The 18311-nt window shown below is 47.1% G+C and overlaps 7 protein-coding genes across 7 annotated transcripts; 4 read left to right on the top strand and 3 right to left on the bottom strand.

Moving 5' to 3' along the window:
- Window positions 1-1127: 1127 nt before the first annotated feature.
- Window positions 1128-2676, top strand: N7483_002769 (putative clock controled protein (Ccg-8); the record flags this gene model as incomplete). Its single annotated transcript, XM_057086206.1, has 3 exons — window positions 1128-1221; window positions 1447-1930; window positions 2037-2676. 3 exons carry the CDS (start codon window positions 1128-1130, stop codon window positions 2674-2676), a joined length of 1218 nt encoding a protein of 405 aa, XP_056952355.1.
- A 399-nt stretch (window positions 2677-3075) lies between these two features.
- On the bottom strand, window positions 3076-4713 carry N7483_002768 (type III PLP-dependent enzyme; the record flags this gene model as incomplete). The annotated part of the gene is made up of 4 exons (XM_057086205.1): window positions 3076-3167; window positions 3224-3790; window positions 3891-4286; window positions 4413-4713. Coding segments are annotated over 4 exons (1356 nt in total), but the record flags the coding sequence as incomplete, so codon positions are not given.
- Window positions 4714-6368: 1655 nt separating this feature from the next.
- On the bottom strand, window positions 6369-7394 carry N7483_002767 (alpha/beta fold hydrolase; the record flags this gene model as incomplete). The annotated part of the gene is made up of 2 exons (XM_057086204.1): window positions 6369-6389; window positions 6450-7394. 2 exons carry the CDS (start codon window positions 7392-7394, stop codon window positions 6369-6371), a joined length of 966 nt encoding a protein of 321 aa, XP_056952353.1.
- Window positions 7395-7741: 347 nt separating this feature from the next.
- On the top strand, window positions 7742-7987 carry N7483_002766 (dual specificity phosphatase catalytic domain protein; the record flags this gene model as incomplete). Its single annotated transcript, XM_057086203.1, has 1 exon — window positions 7742-7987. The coding sequence occupies one exon, from the start codon at window positions 7742-7744 to the stop codon at window positions 7985-7987; it is 246 nt and encodes an 81-aa protein (XP_056952352.1).
- A 72-nt stretch (window positions 7988-8059) lies between these two features.
- Window positions 8060-8455, top strand: N7483_002765 (dual specificity protein phosphatase family protein; the record flags this gene model as incomplete). Its single annotated transcript, XM_057086202.1, has 1 exon — window positions 8060-8455. One exon carries the CDS (start codon window positions 8060-8062, stop codon window positions 8453-8455), a length of 396 nt encoding a protein of 131 aa, XP_056952351.1.
- Window positions 8456-11258: 2803 nt separating this feature from the next.
- On the top strand, window positions 11259-15899 carry N7483_002764 (putative ABC transporter; the record flags this gene model as incomplete). The annotated part of the gene is made up of 4 exons (XM_057086201.1): window positions 11259-11649; window positions 11709-13664; window positions 13727-15801; window positions 15870-15899. The coding sequence occupies 4 exons, from the start codon at window positions 11259-11261 to the stop codon at window positions 15897-15899; spliced, it is 4452 nt and encodes a 1483-aa protein (XP_056952350.1).
- Window positions 15900-16425: 526 nt separating this feature from the next.
- On the bottom strand, window positions 16426-18305 carry N7483_002763 (putative ceramide glucosyltransferase; the record flags this gene model as incomplete). Its single annotated transcript, XM_057086200.1, has 2 exons — window positions 16426-17917; window positions 18166-18305. The coding sequence occupies 2 exons, from the start codon at window positions 18303-18305 to the stop codon at window positions 16426-16428; spliced, it is 1632 nt and encodes a 543-aa protein (XP_056952349.1).
- Between the last annotated feature and the right edge of the window lie 6 nt (window positions 18306-18311).

Below are 18311 nucleotides of genomic sequence, written 5' to 3'. Positions count from 1 at the left end.
CCGGCACCTTAATTAACCTCGCGTTCGGTTCATCACCTACGGAGGAATACTGCATACGCTCGCATCTGACTCCCTTGACCGTTTTCTTGAAATGGTTATTGTTGGGTAGTTACTTGCCCCTTGCAGAGACCTGTAGCATGTATGTACATGTATCTATGCATAAGTCCATAGTACAAATATCCAATAATTTACACATAAATTCAGTGTTTCCAAATTTCGGCCTCGACTCGCCAAATCCTAATCTACGGACTCGGAGTTCACCTGGGCATATCATTGAATTCGAGAGTTTACGCACTCACCAATAACCTCGTCGAGAATTCCTTCGTAGCGCCGAGTGGAGAAGACTCAATCCTTCAAAGCTCAGCCGAACCATGACCGGGTCGTGGCACAACCTCGCAATTTGATCCCAAAAGGAGTTGGGTCCCCACATCACATGCAGGTCGGTATAAAATGCGTTCACTAGTAGCGGGACGCGCACGACCTCGTTGAGTTGCCGGTGGAAGTGTGATTAGCCGTTTAGGCTCAGACCTGGAGGGTACTTTGCTGTACCAGTACCGTTTACTCCGTACTCCGTATCTGTGTTGATGCAGATATCGGAGGTGTATAACGGCAAATGGTATTCCGGCTCCAGGCTGAAGTTCCTTCAAAGCGGTTAGGATGATGGACATGTGATATTCGGGATAGTCTTCCGAACTATGTATAGAATAGGGTATAGAATAGGAAACCAGTTTATACTCTGGGATATGGTTTACTGTGGTCTTTCGGCTTATATGGGGTTGTTTTATCATGTTGATTGCCGTGGGGGTTCCGAGATAGGTACTTGTACAAGATACATGGTAGTACATTGGGTACATCAGCCAACTGGTAGAGAGGGGTACATCTCTCTCGGTTATAGAAACATAGAGTGCAGAAATAGACTGATCAGCAGATGTGAACAATAATATTGGCTGTCTCCGTGAATATCATGATAAATTGTCAATCAATCATATCAAGTACATAAGGTAACAGAGTGTAAGTAGAACTCGGTTGATTCCGTTGGGGTTGACATGTGATCCCTGGTCCGTGACACTTCACGTGAATCTCTTGCCACTGATATCTCTCTCCGCTTTATGATCTCCAGAGACGCCATGGAGTCTTTAGATGATCGTGCTCGTCGAGCTGCTAGTGTTATCTCCATGGATGACCTAGAGGCCGCTCAAGCGCTCGAGGGCCTTCGCTCCGGTACGTGCTGAAGTCCGAAGCCATGTCAGATCGCGATGCGACTTTTCTATGAACATTCTCAACCTGGAAACCAGCGAGGATTGTCGCAAGGTTGATATGCTAGCAAGAATCACCTTTACAGCTACATCCTGATATGTCATGGTGGGCGAGGGATCAAGAAGAAAAAAAGAACGAAGGGGTGGAGGAAGAAACTGATGAAGGCCCGGCTAATTCAATATCTTACAGATTTCGGACAGTCACCTCGAGCGTCACGGCCGAATAATTCAACAAGTTCAGACCCTCCACAGCCTGAACCTCTTCTCTCCCTCCTAACTTCATCCCATCCACTTATATCCTCCGCCATCAACGGATCCGTATCAGCATACGCAACCTCAAAGTCATACTCCGCGCGATTCAAGTCCGGCGCTGAATTCATTGAGCGCAATATCGGGTCCCCAGTCGCGAATACAGTTGGCACGGTGGGTCGCAAAACTGGAGTGGAGAGTGGTCTGCGCTGGGCGCTGCAACGACGTGATTCTGCGCGGGACGCAACACATTCCAGTAAGCGCCGCAAAGTAAACGCCCAGATGGCACAGGATATGGATGTGGAGAGAGGCCCAGAGGAAGTCGAGAACCAAACCAAAAGTCAAAGTCAACCGCGTACACGAAGTTCTTCTGACCTCTCGATGACCGAGACACTTCCCCCATATGACGATATGCGATCACCTCGGTACGAGGAGAAACCAGGACGCCAGACACCACCAACATGGCAAAGTCGCCTGGTTATTTCAACCTCGGGTCTCAGGTGTAGCTATGAGTGAAGAGTCACTGCGCAGTCTAACATACTGCTTGACCTGGCTGCGCTGGGCAAACGGTCGACTCGGCAGGGCGATTGTAGCGCTTCAGAATGCGTTGACAGAGTGGGATAGTCACAAGAAGAATCAGTCGCAACAGAACGATGAGGGTGGTGATAGTTCATCACTGCTAACACAGCGTATCCAAGCAGTGAAAGCAGATGTTCTCTCGACACTGAAACAGGTTGTTGATGTAGTATCGAAGTATGCTGGTGGTGCGTTACCGGAGAACGCCCGCCATCTAGTTCGACGCCATTTGACATCCCTCCCACACCGATTCCAGATGGCGAGCACATCGCAGCCACCTCCTGGTTCCGTGGAAGCCTCCACAGATGCCACAGTTGGCGCGCACCGCATCCTGGTACTGGCTCACGAAGGTCTGGATATCCTCGGCCAGGTTAGTGGTGTCGTAAATGATACCCTTGTCAGCGCAGAGCACTGGTGCGACCGTCTTGGACGTAAGCGTCCTGACAATAAATCCGCACCGGATGCGGAGAAACAGAACACGCCCGGTCCTATGGATGCTCAGCCGTATCCTACGGATATCAAGCAGCCCATTTTGACTGAGCCTGCGTCTGCTCCCCAGGAGGATGTGCAGATGGCAGGAACCGAGAAGGTCTGATTCATTTGAAATCTATCTGGAGTGAATGATTTGTCTTTCTTTATGCCCATTTTCTATTTCCTTCTGATGTCGGGTTTTATTTTCTTGGTTCTATAACGGTTCTTGATGATTGATATCCATTAGTTGTTCCTTTTCTTGAATTGGATCTATCCAGGAGGCGTTTCGCGCTATCCTGAAAAACAATCTTTCTTTCGGTCTTTTGAGTATACTATTTCTTTGTGATAGATCTCAAATATGAAGATTCGCGGAGAGTCCAGGACAGCAGTCTTGAATCTGCTGGATGTGATTTCGGGTCTGCTTGATTTTTTTTTGATATTAATTGCGACTTTTTTGGTCTTGTATTCCAAGCTGTGAACCTGGGTAGTCTCAAAAGCTCAACTCCTATCTTAATAAAATGTCTCAATACCCGGCTGCTGTTTCGCTATTCACATAGACCCTTTCTAAAGATGAAGAGAACCCGTTGAACTTCGTTGCCGTAGTACTAGTGTACGCTAAAAGCAGTCAGCATTATGGAATGACAACAATCAAGCTCTGGAAGGAGACATACCACCCATATTCGCATACTTCAACCAATCCCCAATCTTAACCTCAACTCCAAACGTCGCCTCCTTTGTCACACAATCAATTCCATCACAAGTTGGACCCCAAACCGAATATCGATATCTTTTCTCTCCCTCGCATGTATCATCTCTTATCCCAACTCTGCTCTTCTTACTATGTCCATTCCCAACTAAAACTGGAACCATGACCTCCTTTTCCATGATAACATTCATAAAACTACCATAAACTCCGTCATTCTGATAAAGCATATCCGGTAATCCTCGTTCCAAAGCAGCGCCTATCTGTCTCCGTCGTGCAATAACCCTAGATACAAGCGTATATGCGTTACGCGCATAGAAGCGGCCCGGTTCCGCGATGGTGGTCACACCTTCTGGGAAGGCAGAGCGAATAGACGAGAGGATATGTGAGGATATGCACTCGAAACTACTATCTTCAAATCCGCCACCGATATCAACGATACATGGTGTGAAGCCGAGCGATATAGCTTGATTGAAGACGTGGCTGGCATGATGAATCGCATTACTGAATGCAGTAGCGTTTTTCGCACCGGTTCCTGTATCGCTTAGTATCTGTACTAAAATCCCACATATCCATCGATAGATAAAGTATCATCAAAGATTGAATCAGAAAGTGAAAAGAAAAGAAATTCCTACCAACATGAAAACTCACCCCCACAACCTCAAGTCCCAATTCCCTCGCTCGAACTAGAAGATCTCGGGTCGTATCAAGCGGAGCCCCAAACTTCTCCCCAAAACAAATCAACGCACTATCATCATTGGCGTAGATGCGCAGCAAGAGCTGTGATTCGGGCATATGCATCTTGATTGTATCGAGTTCATCAAGATTATCAAATGTCGTTCGAAGAATACCGACTTGTCGAGCGAAAACGAGCGATGCGGCGGATTTGCATGGGTTCGCGAAGAGGATTCGGGATGGATCGATTCCTAGATTTAGCACTGTGCGCATCTCTTCGATTGAGGCACAGTCAAATCCTGTGCCGAGCACTCCAAGGGATTTTATGAGGGTTGGGTCTGAGTTGCATTTTATAGCTATGTGTATCATGTTAATGGTAGTTCAAATGGGTGTGGTGTATATTCACTTCACGCAGTAGGTCCGGCATCATGATTGATTGATCTATTCTGTTTCGCACAAAGGCATATAGGGGGTAAACATACCGTAATAAGGTTGTACACCGGGTAACCCCTGCATCCATCGTCGATGTTGTTTAGTAACCTGCCCCAGATCCACAACGAAGAACGACTCATCACCGCCCACGAGTCCCCGTCTATTAATGCGAGCAAGATGGTGTTGAATCGCAAGATCGATCAGTTCTTCCGGCGTGAGATTGACGTAGGCCCGATCTGGAGGTATCTTTCTCGAAGATGTGCCAGCGATTGTTTTTTGGACCAGGATTGGAACGGGCGTAGAGTTGGGGAAGGGAAAAGGGAATAGATCCACGATTGCTGCAAAGATTCGACCTAGCAATATAGGTGAAGTAGGTATATTTTTAAGATGCATCATGAATGAACTTATATAAATCTCGTATAGGTCTACTCTTTCGGTGAATCGGATCCCGCAGCGATTGTGAGACTTGGTTCGTACAGCGGAACTAGGGTTTGGGGATTGGCACGAATCTGGAATGGATTAATTTTTAACGATTGATCGTACGCGAGATCTTTGAGCTTTCTCTTGAAATTGGAGACTGGATTTGATTATATGGCCGTGTTCGTTTTCTGGGCTGTGCAATGGTATAAAACTCCAGCTTTTCTCCCGGACAGGGTAAGGACTCGAATGTAGCTCTGGAGCTGACGGGTTTGTGTGCGGAAGATGCTGCATGTTGACGAATCAATATGGCAGTGTAGTAACACAGGATGAGACCGTTGTCCGAGAGCAGATGACATCGGCAAGAGGTGAAGGAGGTGCATAGAGAGGAGATATTGGAACCGGTGGTTGGAGATGGTCTTGCAGGGTTGGGCGTAGATAAGGAAGCTAGCACTATTCTTTGGATTTTCTCTGTCCATTCCACAAAACAGTAGCTTGAGACGCGAGTGAAAGGTAGATATTAAGCCGGACAACCCGATCTGACCGTCTTCCGGTGCGAACGAAGCAAGTTTGCATTGTGAGCTGGGCTGGCAAAGAGCGCCCGTCACACATGTACCTAGGTACTTTGATGTCACTTTTCTAACGGTCTGTGCTCAGCATATATTAAGTGAGTAATTCCCGCAATTCCGTGGCGTGTAGGGAAAATCGGTACAATTGTGAGATGAGGCTGATGCTGACCTCGGATAGAGATAGATCTACAGAGATTGCGGATCCAACTGAATATGAGGCCAACCACTTGATTAGCGTATCAAGTGAGATAGAAGAGAGTACCAATTGGTTATAATTCATGAACGCCAGATTTATTTCTCAGTCTCTGTTTGTAGGAGCTAGATCCAAGCTTCATATTGTCCGTGATATTGGTTTTCATCCGGACATAGCGTGTCTGACTCCATATTGGAAGGTAACACAGTTCAAAATCCCGAGCGTTGTTAAATAGACGCGCTTTCATAAATTTAGATTAGCTTGTACCCATCCCTATACGAATCACGGGAGCCCTGGAGGTAGTAGTAGCTCCAAGCACTTGATGTTGGCTAATTTCTGGGCACCTACCTCAGTACCTACTACTTCACTTATCCTTCTAGATAGGAGGCTTAGAAACTTGAATTGGAAGAAATTCATATTCTCGGTAACCTTGAATGAAAGGTACATCGTTTAGCTGATTGATTACCCACTTCAGGCTGGGCAGGGACCCCGGGCCTTGATGTCCACGGGTATCGGGTATGTATGAAAGTGTGAAGGGTTTTCAGGGGTTCCATTGAATAACACTCAAAACCCCCTGCATGATTGAAAATTAAATGAGAAGAAACAATTCGGAGGATGGTCATAAAAGCTTCAGGCTGCTTATTCGCGAACAATATCCTTGTTGGGGCATGCCTTCGTATCGATAGCTGAACTGCCATTGCCTGCTTTGTCGGAAGATCTGGGATAAAGAGACAGAAGAGTAAGCATTGCACTACTTGTAAAAGCCTCCAGTTGGAATCAGAATTCGGATAAGGAATATCTCATAAAGGCCCCAATCATTGGAGCCATCACGGACCCTGTAAGACATACTGTATTCCAATATTAGCAACATATTCCATGGAACTTTTTCCTGCCACGATTCCTCTCACCTCGATTCTGACTTTAAGTTCATGCGTTCGCTGTTGTTGCTGATCCAACCACCGGCGGAGGTCTACCCCAAGCTCTATCACATTATCCAACATGACTAGATGACCTGCTCCCTCAATCACAAAAACCTCCTTCGCATTCAGTTTTTCTTTGAGTTTCGAAGCAGTCACAACATGATTCAAATGATCCTCATCTCCCCAGGCAATTCGAACGGGTATTCTGAGACCGACTTCGGGATACCTATCTTCAACCTCATCCGCGTTGTGCTGGCTCGCACGAATCATCTGTCTGATGAATGCCTTATTCCCTTCCTCAGTGGAAACCCATGGGGTCTTCAAAGTTTCGATAAGCTCTTCGCCAAGTTTCGAAGACGTAGAACCCCGAATAAAAGCTGCAACGATTTTATCGAAATCTTCCAATGTAAGCGACTGAAAGAAAGATTCTGCATTCTTAAACCGCTCGAAATAGGGATGTGGAGAGGGTCCCAGTGTAGTGACATTAATCAGGTAGAGGCTCAAGAACTGGCAATCGTGCAGTATGAACGCTCGTAGACTCATGAGTGCGCCAGAACCGTGCGCAACTACATGTGCGTCTTTGGATCCCCAGCTGGCCTTCCAGTGGTTGTAGAGTGCGGCAAAGACCTCGGATTCCTGCGAGAAGTCTGCATCGAGCTCCGCTTCTTTGCTGATAGCATGGGATTTTCCGGGTAGTGGTTGACCAAGTGGACTCGCACCGAAGGTGGGGTTGTCAAAGAGGTAGACATGGAAGTGTGAAGACAAGGCTTGCGCGTGGGCGTACCAGATGTGGGAGGACCATGGCGTGCCATGGATGAACACCAAGGGGGTTGAGGCTGGGGCTCCGATAGATGTCCAGTGTAGAGTGTAGGCGTGGGTGGCTGTGGAGTGCTGGAAGATTTCATTGAGTTCGATTGTCGAAGGTGAAGCCATTGCTCCAGACGTGTGTTGGACTAGTAGTACTGGGAACTTAAAGAGGTAACAGACGGAAAACAAGGTTAAACTTGTAACCTTGGAAGGCCCGGGTTAACGTGAGGTCGAAGTGAAGTTGAAGTATGAAAATTTGAAGCAAAATCATGCCGAGGTAATATATTCAATAGGTAACTTCCTTCCAAGGTTATTTAGACTACCTAGGTAAGGTTCCAAAGTTGGCAGCTTTCCCATGACCAAGCCAAATAAACATCATGATCCTCCGAACCCCACCAGATCTCGCTATCTCTTGCATGTCACCACCTATCTTTCGAAAATCACACTGAAGGGTAAAGGCCCGACAACTCACAATGAGCACAATCAAAGCCGGAGAAAATACGGAGACAGACAGATTTAAGAAGTGGAAGATGGCATACGCGGCGCGGATGAGGCAGATTGTACCTGGACTCGTCCTCGGAAATGTCGAGGCATCACACAAATGGGAAATGCTTCAAGAAAATCGCATTAACTCAATCGTTTCACTTACTGATGCTCGGTGGGTGTGGTGGAGCAGCACTACGAGACAGGCGGGCATTCCGGCAGACCGTCACAAATGAGTCCAGTGTGTGGATTCTTCGACCCAAGATCTCCTCGTTCATATGAGTGATATTTGCGACTTTATCGATAAGATGGCATCCCCCGCTCTTCCTTCACTATCCTCCTTATCCGTCAAGTATGAACACGATGCAGATGACGGGTCGTGTGAAGCACCTCCGGAGGTCATATTAATACACTGTGACCTTGGAATATCCCGCTCGCCAACGATTATCATTGCCTACATTATGCGCAAACTATGCATGCAGCAAGCAAATGTATTAGAATTTGTTCAGTCTAAGCAAAAAGTCAAACCGAGCTCGAATCTTACTCGTCAACTTCAGGTTTGGGAGGAAGTTAGATATGAAGTATGGGAGGACGAAGACAAGGCTGTCCCAAAAGCGCCCTACAAAGCTTTTTTAGAGGATCGCGCTACCCTGTTGAAAAAATGGCTTACCGGAAACGAATCGCTTGCGCCTCTAAATCTCTGATGAGTAGATCCACGGTAATAAACCCGAAGGCTATGCTACAGACAGCGTAGAAGCTCCCATATTCAAAATTGAATTGCATTCCTCCTATAGGTGACCCAAGTATCATACCGAGGGACACTGCGGTATCCATGGAGCTAGATGTAGCAATAGTAGGCTTGGAGTACGGAATCTGCCCCATAAAATGATATACTGGACCATTACGTGATACCGTGAAGAGAGATCTGCCGTCCTTGACCTTATAAATTCCTCCATCCTTTTAGAGTAAAGAAGTCCACGAGGTTCTGAAACAACCTTGGCAGTGGCATGCATGGACTGACGCAATATGCGTGGAGTTCTTTAGCAGATTTGCTTTTTCATACCGGTCTCGTGAAGGAAGTGTAAAGCGCACATGGCGAAGAGCTTGCCCACTCGACGATTTATCTTGAAGCACTTATGACTTTGGGTCCTCTGCCACTCGAACCTACATGTTCCTGCTCCAATCAGTGTCCTCACTTTGCCTAGCCTATCTGAAGTCTAAGCAACTGTGTAACAAGGGACCTGCTTCGGTCTCATGGATAATTTATCCTGTGAGCTTTCGATCTGGCGGTGTACGGAGAGCCGTTGTGCCATCTGCAGCGGCCGACTGCGCCACTACGTATGTGCAGGTACTTGCATACTTCGGCTATACGTCAATACACTGGCAGCTAAATCAACCTTGGGAGTTCTCAACACTGACAACTGAAATTTCTGTTCGGGGATGGTTATAGAGCATCGGAGGGAGGATTCTTTATCTTTTTGAAGACTCGAGAAATCCACCTCATTCACACAAGGAAATATAATGACGGTACCTTTCTCCCCGACAGTTGGTCCCACCGAATACATTTCCGGTCAAAATGGCTTGTGAGGCTTGATCAAGGTGGGGAATCTCCTGCAGATTCATCACAGCGCTTTTCCGACATGGGACTAATGAAGTAAGGTTCGACTCCATTCAAGTTCAACGTGCATATGCCCCTCTACCGCCAACCCGCCGATCCCTTACTTCCCAACTTCCGGATTTTTATCGATCTCGGGGATTTCCTATGACTTCTAAGGTTCTCTGCATGGATTCCCAGAAAGGTGACAAGCCACAAGCATGACTATGCGCCTACCTAAATTATGTGTTGGCAAGCGATGCATTGGATTCAAAGATCCGTACACACCTGGTTGCATATGCAAAACCCGGACGTTTGTCGCATGGAAGTGACTCGGGGTTATTCTATTGCAGTCCCTGCTTTTTGGATCTGCAAACTGGGATATTGAGATACGAGAACTCATTATGGCCAAACGATCCCTGAAGGCAACTGACGAATTTGCAAGGATGAAGGTGGAGATTTATGGATGCAATGAGTCTATCAATCTCCGATGCCTCGTATTTCAAGCTCCAATTGAGATGCGCTTCTGATTCGGAGGTCGCTTCTGTCTTTTGATCTGGGTTGAAACTCAGCTTACTCGTACCTTGATCCGAATTCATATGGCAACTTGAGAGATATTAATCGGGCAATTCCAGTCTGAGCATGTGGAAACTCTACTTTGCGGGTGAAAAAGCTTGGTCAAAAATGTCCATCATACCATTCTTTGTCCTTGTAAGTGTCTTTTTGTGGTTTCCTGGGTTCTATCATTGGCTTTCTTCTATACTATGTACTCTACTGTCGTATCGGATGGTGAATTTTTATTTTATATCCTACTCAGCTACTAGTAAACAGGATAATCGGCAAATAACCTCTGCAGCTTAACCCCGAAGACTTTAATTTCCGGGGAAAGTGAACCAGGGAGACCATGCCAGCTGTTCCGATGTGCATATTCTCTACATCAGCCACTGTGAAGTATACTACAGGTACACTACAAAGTAAACAGATTCGACATCAATTCCATGGAACAGATTAAGTCAAGACAGGGATATCCATGGATGAAACCAATATTTGAGCCAGTGAAATGGCGTTTCAGGCACCGTAATTTACTAGTGGGGGGAAAAGCGCCGATAAGCAGTCTCTTCCAAGGTTCTACCCCACATCACACGCTACGCCCCACCGAGGTTCAAGGAGAAACCCTGAGACCTCATGTATTACGCGTCTCGAATCCTCTGCATTTTGCGTGTGAAAGGTCACAAATCACTGTATAGAGTATCATCATCTGGATATGATCTATACCCAATTGGGTCCCCGTACCTCTCAAATCCGACACGGGCATTCACCAACGGAACATGCCGCCTGTGGACACCACGATACCGGGGTTTAACCGGGGTCTAGCCAGGGCCTCGCTTCTAATGGCACAGACGAACCGTCACAATGAGTCATGTGTGAAAATTCTTCGTTCTGTCATAGGGAGAATAGGAAATTTGCTCTGCAGAGTACGAAGTGCATATCACAACATTGCAGTATCACCGCTCATGCTTGACCACGTGTAGTTATAGTGCTTGCACGCTATCAGTAAATTTGCCGCTCGAGAAACACTGGAGCCGGGATATGTGGAGCCGAGTGGACAATCCAATGCAATCCTTTACGGATTTAGGAGTGTTAGTCCGTGGAGATTTCTAAGCTTTCAAGCTTGGCTTGGACGCTAATTTTCTTTTTTTCCTTGGTTGGGTTGGCGTGGTCTCTTTTTCTTTTCTCTTTCTTCTCTCGTAGTAACTAGTTTGTGTTTGTCACCTTTCCCCAAATTTACTGCTCCTGGTTTAGGAATTCGAAGGATATCAAACAAGATTCCTACTCGGGGGGCAGTAGACAAGGCTTCATTTGTCGTTGGTACCAGAATTCGAACAGGTGCTAGGCATCATCTGCGAATAAAAATGGAGAAATCATCGGATATCGATACCACGGATGAGAAGTTTGTGACTCCAGATGGGAGCAATCACTCTGATGTGAGCTCTCTCAGATATGAAGAGCTTCGTGAGGAAATTCGAATCGCGAACCCGCAGGGTGTGACATTTGTACAGAACGGCGTCGATGTGGAGCAAGCCGAGCAAGACTTTTCAGACTTGAATAGACAATTTTCGCATATTTCCCACCAAGCCCGTCAAGTATCCAAACAAGCGTCCCGAGTCTCTAAGACAGCCACATTTGAAGATGTAGAGAAAACCGGAAGCTCTGATCATTCTGACGAGACCTGGGACTTGGAAACTACCCTTCGTGGTAACCGTGCCGCAGAAGAAGAGGCAGGCATCAAAGACAAGCATGTTGGTGGGTTACTCCATGAATAAGTCGTTGACGATAACTATATCTAACATGATATCAACTAGGTGTGATCTGGGACAACCTTTCCGTTCGAGGACGGGGTGGTGTCAAGACCTTCATTAAAACATTTCCAGATGCTATCATTGACTTTCTCAACGTTCCCCAGACAATCATGAACATCTTCGGCTGGGGAGGAAAGGGCAAAGAATTCAACATCTTGGAAGGGTTTCGTGGATTGACTCGACCAGGAGAAATGGTCTTGGTCCTGGGACGACCTGGCTCAGGATGTACAACATTTCTCAAGGTCATTGCCAATCAGCGTGCTGGATACACAGGCGTCGATGGCGAGGTCTTGTATGGTCCATTTGATTCCGATGAATTTGCGAAGAGATTCCGAGGCGAGGCCGTTTACAACCAAGAAGACGACGTTCATCACCCAACACTAACAGTTTCCCAAACTCTTGGATTTGCTCTGGATACCAAAACACCAGGCAAGCGTCCATTTGGTGTGGGAAAGGCGGAGTTCAAGGAGAAAGTGACCAGAATGCTGTTGAAGATGTTCAACATTGAGCATACAGCCAACACAGTCATTGGTAATCAGTTCATTCGAGGAGTAAGCGGTGGTGAGCGCAGGCGAGTGAGTATCGCGGAGATGATGATCACCAGTGGTACAGTCTTGGCTTGGGATAACAGTACCCGTGGCCTTGATGCGTCCACCGCTCTGGACTTTGCGAAGTCACTCCGAATTTTGACCAACATCTACAAGACCACTACTTTTGTCTCGCTTTACCAAGCATCTGAGTCGATCTACAATCAATTCGACAAGGTTCTTGTCATCGATAATGGTCGTTTAGTATTCTTCGGCCCAACCGGTGAAGCACGCGCCTACTTCGAGGATCTTGGTTTCCGGCAAAAGCCACGACAGACCACTCCTGACTACTTGACCGGGTGCACGGATCCCTTTGAGAGAGAATTCAAAGATGGAAGAAGCGAGGAAAATGTTCCATCCACCCCAGAGGGACTTGTTCAAGCATTCGAGAAATCCGTCTACAGCAAGAGACTTGACGAGGAGATGCAGGCCTATCGTGCGCAGGTTCAACATGACAAGCGAATCTACGATGATTTCGAACTCGCAAATCAAGAGGCAAAGCGAAAGCTGACACCCAAGTCATCTGTGTACTCAATTCCATTCCATCTTCAAATCTGGGCTCTGATTCAGCGGCAATTCTTGATCAAATACCAAGATAGATTCGCTTTGACAGTATCATGGATTACGTCAACCGGTATTGCGATTATCCTTGGTACAGTTTGGCTTAAGCTGCCAAAGACTAGTTCAGGCGCTTTCACTCGAGGTGGTCTTCTTTTCATCAGTCTGCTGTTCAATGGATTCCAAGCATTTGCAGAACTCGCATCAACCATGATGGGCCGCTCAATCGTCAATAAACACCGCTCCTTCACATTCTATCGTCCTAGTGCACTCTTCTTGGCGCAGATATTCGTGGATACAACCTTCGCAATTTTCCGAATTCTGATCTTCAGCATTATTGTATATTTCATGTGCGGACTAGCTTTGGATGCCGGTGCCTTTTTCACGTTCGTCCTGTTCCTCTTGATGGGATATCTGTGCATGACCGTTTTCTTCAGAACCATTGGCTGCGTTAGTCCTGACTTTGATTATGCGATGAAGTTTGCTGCCGTTATGATCACTCTTTTCGTATTAACATCGGGCTATCTTATTCAATGGTCCAGTGGTCAGGTCTGGCTTAGATGGATTTACTACATTAACCCATTCGGTCTTGGATTCTCATCATTGATGATTAATGAGTTCAGTCGCTTGACCATGAAATGCACATCAACCTCCTTGGTGCCCAATGGTGCTGGTTATGATGATATCGCCCACCAGGCTTGCACACTCGCGGGTGGTGAATCTGGTTCCGACATTATTCCTGGGTTGGGCTACCTCGGTGACACTTTCAGTTACTACAAATCTGATCTCTGGCGGAATCTGGGTATTATCATAGGTATGTGAACGATGTGTTCGGATTTATTCGGGGAAGGTGAAAACTAACAAATTAATCTCTAGCTCTCATCATCGGCTTCCTCTGTAGCAACCTGTACTTTGGAGAAATTCTACAGTTCAATGCTGGTGGTAGAACCGTTACTTATTTCCAGAAAGAGAACAAGGAACGCCGGGAATTAAATGAAGCCTTAGCCCAACGGAAGGCCAATCGACAAAGTACTAAAACTGTGGATGCCGAGTCGAACTTGAAAATCGAATCCAAGTCCGTGTTCACATGGGAGGATGTCTGCTATGAAGTACCTGTTCCATCTGGAACCCGACGTCTATTGAACTCAGTTTACGGATATGTCCAGCCTGGCAAACTGACAGCTTTGATGGGCGCATCGGGAGCTGGAAAAACAACTCTTCTGGACGTCTTGGCAGCTAGAAAGAACATTGGTGTCGTGACTGGAGACATCCTGGTAGACGGAAAGCCTCCAGGCACTGGGTTCCAGCGAGGTACCTCCTACGCCGAACAGTTGGATACACATGAAGCAATGCAAACAGTGAGAGAGGCACTTCGATTCTCCGCTGACCTTCGTCAGCCTTTTGAGACGCCTCGATCCGAGAAATATGCGTATGTCGAGGAGATCATCGGCTTGCTTGAGCTAGAGAACTTGGCCGATGCGATTATCGGGACCCCAGAAACTGGACTCTCTGTCGAAGAAAGAAAGCGAGTCACAATCGGCGTGGAACTTGCAGCAAAGCCCGAACTCTTGCTCTTCCTGGATGAACCCACCTCCGGTCTGGACAGTCAATCCGCCTTCAATATTATTCGATTCTTGAAGAAGCTCGCCACAGCTGGCCAAGCAATTCTTTGCACGATCCACCAGCCCAACTCCGCATTATTTGAACACTTTGACCGACTCCTACTTCTGCAGCGAGGTGGCGAGTGTGTCTACTTTGGTGAAATTGGCGACGATTCTGAAGTTCTTCGGGAATACTTCCACAAGAATGGCGCACACTGTCCAGATGATTCAAATCCAGCTGAGTGGATGTTGGATGCCATCGGCGCGGGCCAAACACGACGGATCGGTGATCGCGACTGGGCTGACATTTGGCGCACCTCTCCTGAACTGGTACAGGTCAAGGAAGATATCATTCAAATCAAAGCTGATCGAGCTCGTGAAAATGACGAAACTGCCACGCAGGTCGGTAAGAAGGTCGAGAAGGAGTATGCTTCACCTCTATGGCATCAACTAAAGGTGGTTAGCCGTCGAACCCACTTGGCATTCTGGCGATCTAGGAACTATGGCTTCACCCGGCTGTTCACTCACGTTGTTCTTTCTCTGATTGTTGGACTTGCTTTCTTGCAGCTGAATGACTCTCGCTCTTCCTTGCAGTACCGAGTATTTGTCATTTTCAACGTGACCGTGCTTCCAGCACTGATTCTCCAGCAAGTTGAGCCACGCTTTGACATGTCGCGTCTGATTTTCTATCGAGAATCCGCTTCCAAGACCTACAGCCAGTTCGTCTTCGCATTGTCCATGGTCCTTGCCGAAGTTCCGTATAGTCTTCTCTGCGCTGTGGCTTTCTTCCTGCCACTCTACTACATCCCTGGATTTCAAAGTGCATCCGATCGTGCTGGATACCAGTTCTTCATAGTTCTGGTGACTGAGTTCTTTGCTGTGACTTTGGGCCAGGTGATTTCCGCACTGACGCCCAACAGCTTCATTGCCTCCCAACTGAACCCGCCCATCACCATTATCTTCTCTCTCTTCTGTGGTGTGACAATTCCAAAGCCGCAGATGCCCAAATTCTGGCGTTCCTGGCTATACCAACTTGATCCATTTACTCGTCTCATCAGTGGAATGGTTGTTACTGAACTCCATGGTCGTGAGGTACAATGCACAAGCTCAGAATACAATTCTTTCACCTCACCGAGCAATCAGACATGTGGAGAATACATGGCTGCCTTTTTTGAACGCGGTGGAAATGGATACATCTTGAACAATTCGACGCAGGATTGCCAATATTGTGAATACAAGATTGGCGATCAGTTTTACGACGCCTATGACATGAACTTTGATAACAGATGGCGAGACCTGGGGATCCTCATTGCATTTGTGGGCTCTAACTTGATCATTCTCTTCTTGGCGGTAAGTTCAGTCCTCTAATGCCCATGGATATAAGTTTCTCAGGTTGCTGACTCGACTCTTTTCGATAGTCCCGATTCCTGAACTACAACAAGAGATAGATTTTCCAACATATCACAGAGAAAGAAGGAGACTGCTAATAATTTGAGGGTGACACAGCACTGAACAGACACGAAAAAAGCGAGACAACTTCCAGCGTTCATTTCTAGAAAAGTGTTTTGACACACAAAATCAGCATATGCTAGCGAGATAATCAAAAAGTGATTTGTCATTTCTATCTGGAACAGCATACTAGTAATTTATACACTTATCTTAACATGCTGGGCTGGCTTTCCCTATTTACTATTCAAGTTCAGATCGGAACCTTCAAACGTTTGAAACTTTCTACTTCAGGTGCCAGTAATGAGCACGAAGGGACCAGACATTCTTTCTAAAAAATGCCTTCAGAAAGGAGTTCCGAGTCCAATGTCGCGAATTTGAACTTCAAAGGGATTGGATGATTTTCTGACATAACGATTACTGGAAGAAATCTGGGGAGACTCGATTGGATATCTTAAAGTCATGACTTTCTGATATAATGTACATGGCATTTCATCGCTCATTTTCGTATTTCATCTATATATCGCATCAATCACGACGGACCTTGTTGTCCTTCCCAACATTAGCTTGTTGTTTGAAAGGCGAGTCTTCGGGCCTCGTCACATCAGCGTCTATTTCCCGGACTTTAGCATCAAATCCAACCTTGAAACGGCGGTCTCGCCAAACGACAGTTACACCACCATAGACTGCCAAAGTCCAGATAGGCAAAGCGAGTAGTTCACGACCTAGCCATGCAGCGAGCCATTGTAAAAATGGGCGACGAGTGATCGAGGAAGAACCTTGGCGAACGGGCCTTGCAAAAGGCGGGGTATCTGCGTCTAATTCTATAGTCTTCGCAGAATGGAGCCTGATATACAAGGTCCAATCCACCATGATCCAGAATGCAATGCTAAGGGCAAATATAGCAAAGAAAGAAGCCCGTGTGCCGAGATAAGACGCGAACTCAAAGCCCTTCTGTTCAAGATACGGTGCCAGTGCCGTGCTGATACCAAAAGCCCCGTATATAGAGCACAAGAAAGACTCGGTACCGGGCTCGACGAGGGTTGCGAGAAGCACTGTAAATTTACGCACGCGAAGCCACCTAACTCGTCGTGCAGTGTATGCTTGAACACGCATGTTCGACACTGGTTGAATGGCCAGGTCTCCAAAAACCATGGCATGTTTGCCCCAGTTTTCGCCAAGTTCTTTCTCTTCGCGTACTTTCTTTTTCCATAGAAGGTCGCCGATTAAGTGGTCTTCGCAGATATTGTCCGAGAAAAAGTCGATACCAGGATTGCGTGGATTTAAGTCCGTCGGCGAAAGGCCAGTAAGATAGTCCAAGTGTGAGCGTCGGAACATGTTAGACTTCCCTACAATGCATGGCGCAATGAGAACAGTGTTGATAGCAGTGTAAAACTTCGCATGCGCCGAGGAAAGGAACAATTCCTCAAGACGGCCACCGCCATGCTCAACCATGCTGGAGAAATCGTCTTCTGGGCGGCTAGTTGACATTGCATCATTCGCGATCGCAGCATCGTGAGAAGCATCCAGGAGTGTTTGCCGCTCTTCGGCGAGGTTCTTCTCGCCAGTAACATCCACAACCACGGGCAAATGGTGCACGAACTTGTACTTCTTGTCTGACGTCGCTCCTGTGCCACAAAGCCTGTCGACCATGCGACCGCAGACACCTTTGCCGATCCAGACATTGCAGTCAACAATCCAAACGATATCCCCCTTTGCCTCCCGGTATGCACGACTCATATTGCGGATCTTAGGGTTCGGGCCAAGGTGGTAGTGATTCGAGTCGTTTTCCTGGAGTAGTGGATCGTCTTCCTCCACCAAGACTCGCGCATCGACATCTGGGAAATCCGCGACCAGTTTGCACAGTATTGGGTAGGCTGGATCATCGCGAGTCGAGACACATAGACAGACAGTCAATTTGTCGCGCGGGTAGTCTTGACGAAAGGTCGCAGCGAGACAATCATAAAGATGGGGCTCGAGGCCTTTGACAGGACGAATAGCAGTGACATGGGGGGGCGTCCTGGGTCGCAACGAGTGTAGAAGGGTTTGGTTGCCGTGAAAAGTATCGCCAACTGGATTGATTATGCAGTTAGCAAGAGTCGTAATCGGGGACGCTAGTTTGTGCTTTGTTTTTACTGCTCCTCTCTCTCCCCGCCTTCTCCAATTCTCTCCAAATGGGCCACCTTTAGGCTTTCCAGTAGAGGTAAAAGAACAACGACAAGAGTTCGAAAGTAATAGGTACCTCGAGCTTTGGGGGATAGAACCTACATTTGCACGTAGCCCAAGGCACACACCGCTAGCACGATAAAATACCAGATCAGCGCAACCCAGCCCGCTGCGACGGAGATGGGAAGATCGCCATGGCCGAAAGGCGACCTGTCGAGACACTGTGAGATCAACTCTAGCATGGGAGA

The sequence above is a fragment of the Penicillium malachiteum genome (assembly GCF_028827825.1).
Source record: "Penicillium malachiteum strain IBT 17515 chromosome Unknown utg000001l:1.0-8184562.0:1.0-8186909.0, whole genome shotgun sequence".
Taxonomy (NCBI): Eukaryota; Fungi; Ascomycota; class Eurotiomycetes; order Eurotiales; family Aspergillaceae; genus Penicillium; species Penicillium malachiteum.
Note: the sequence above shows the minus strand (reverse complement) of the source record. Positions and strands in the feature narration are given on the sequence as shown.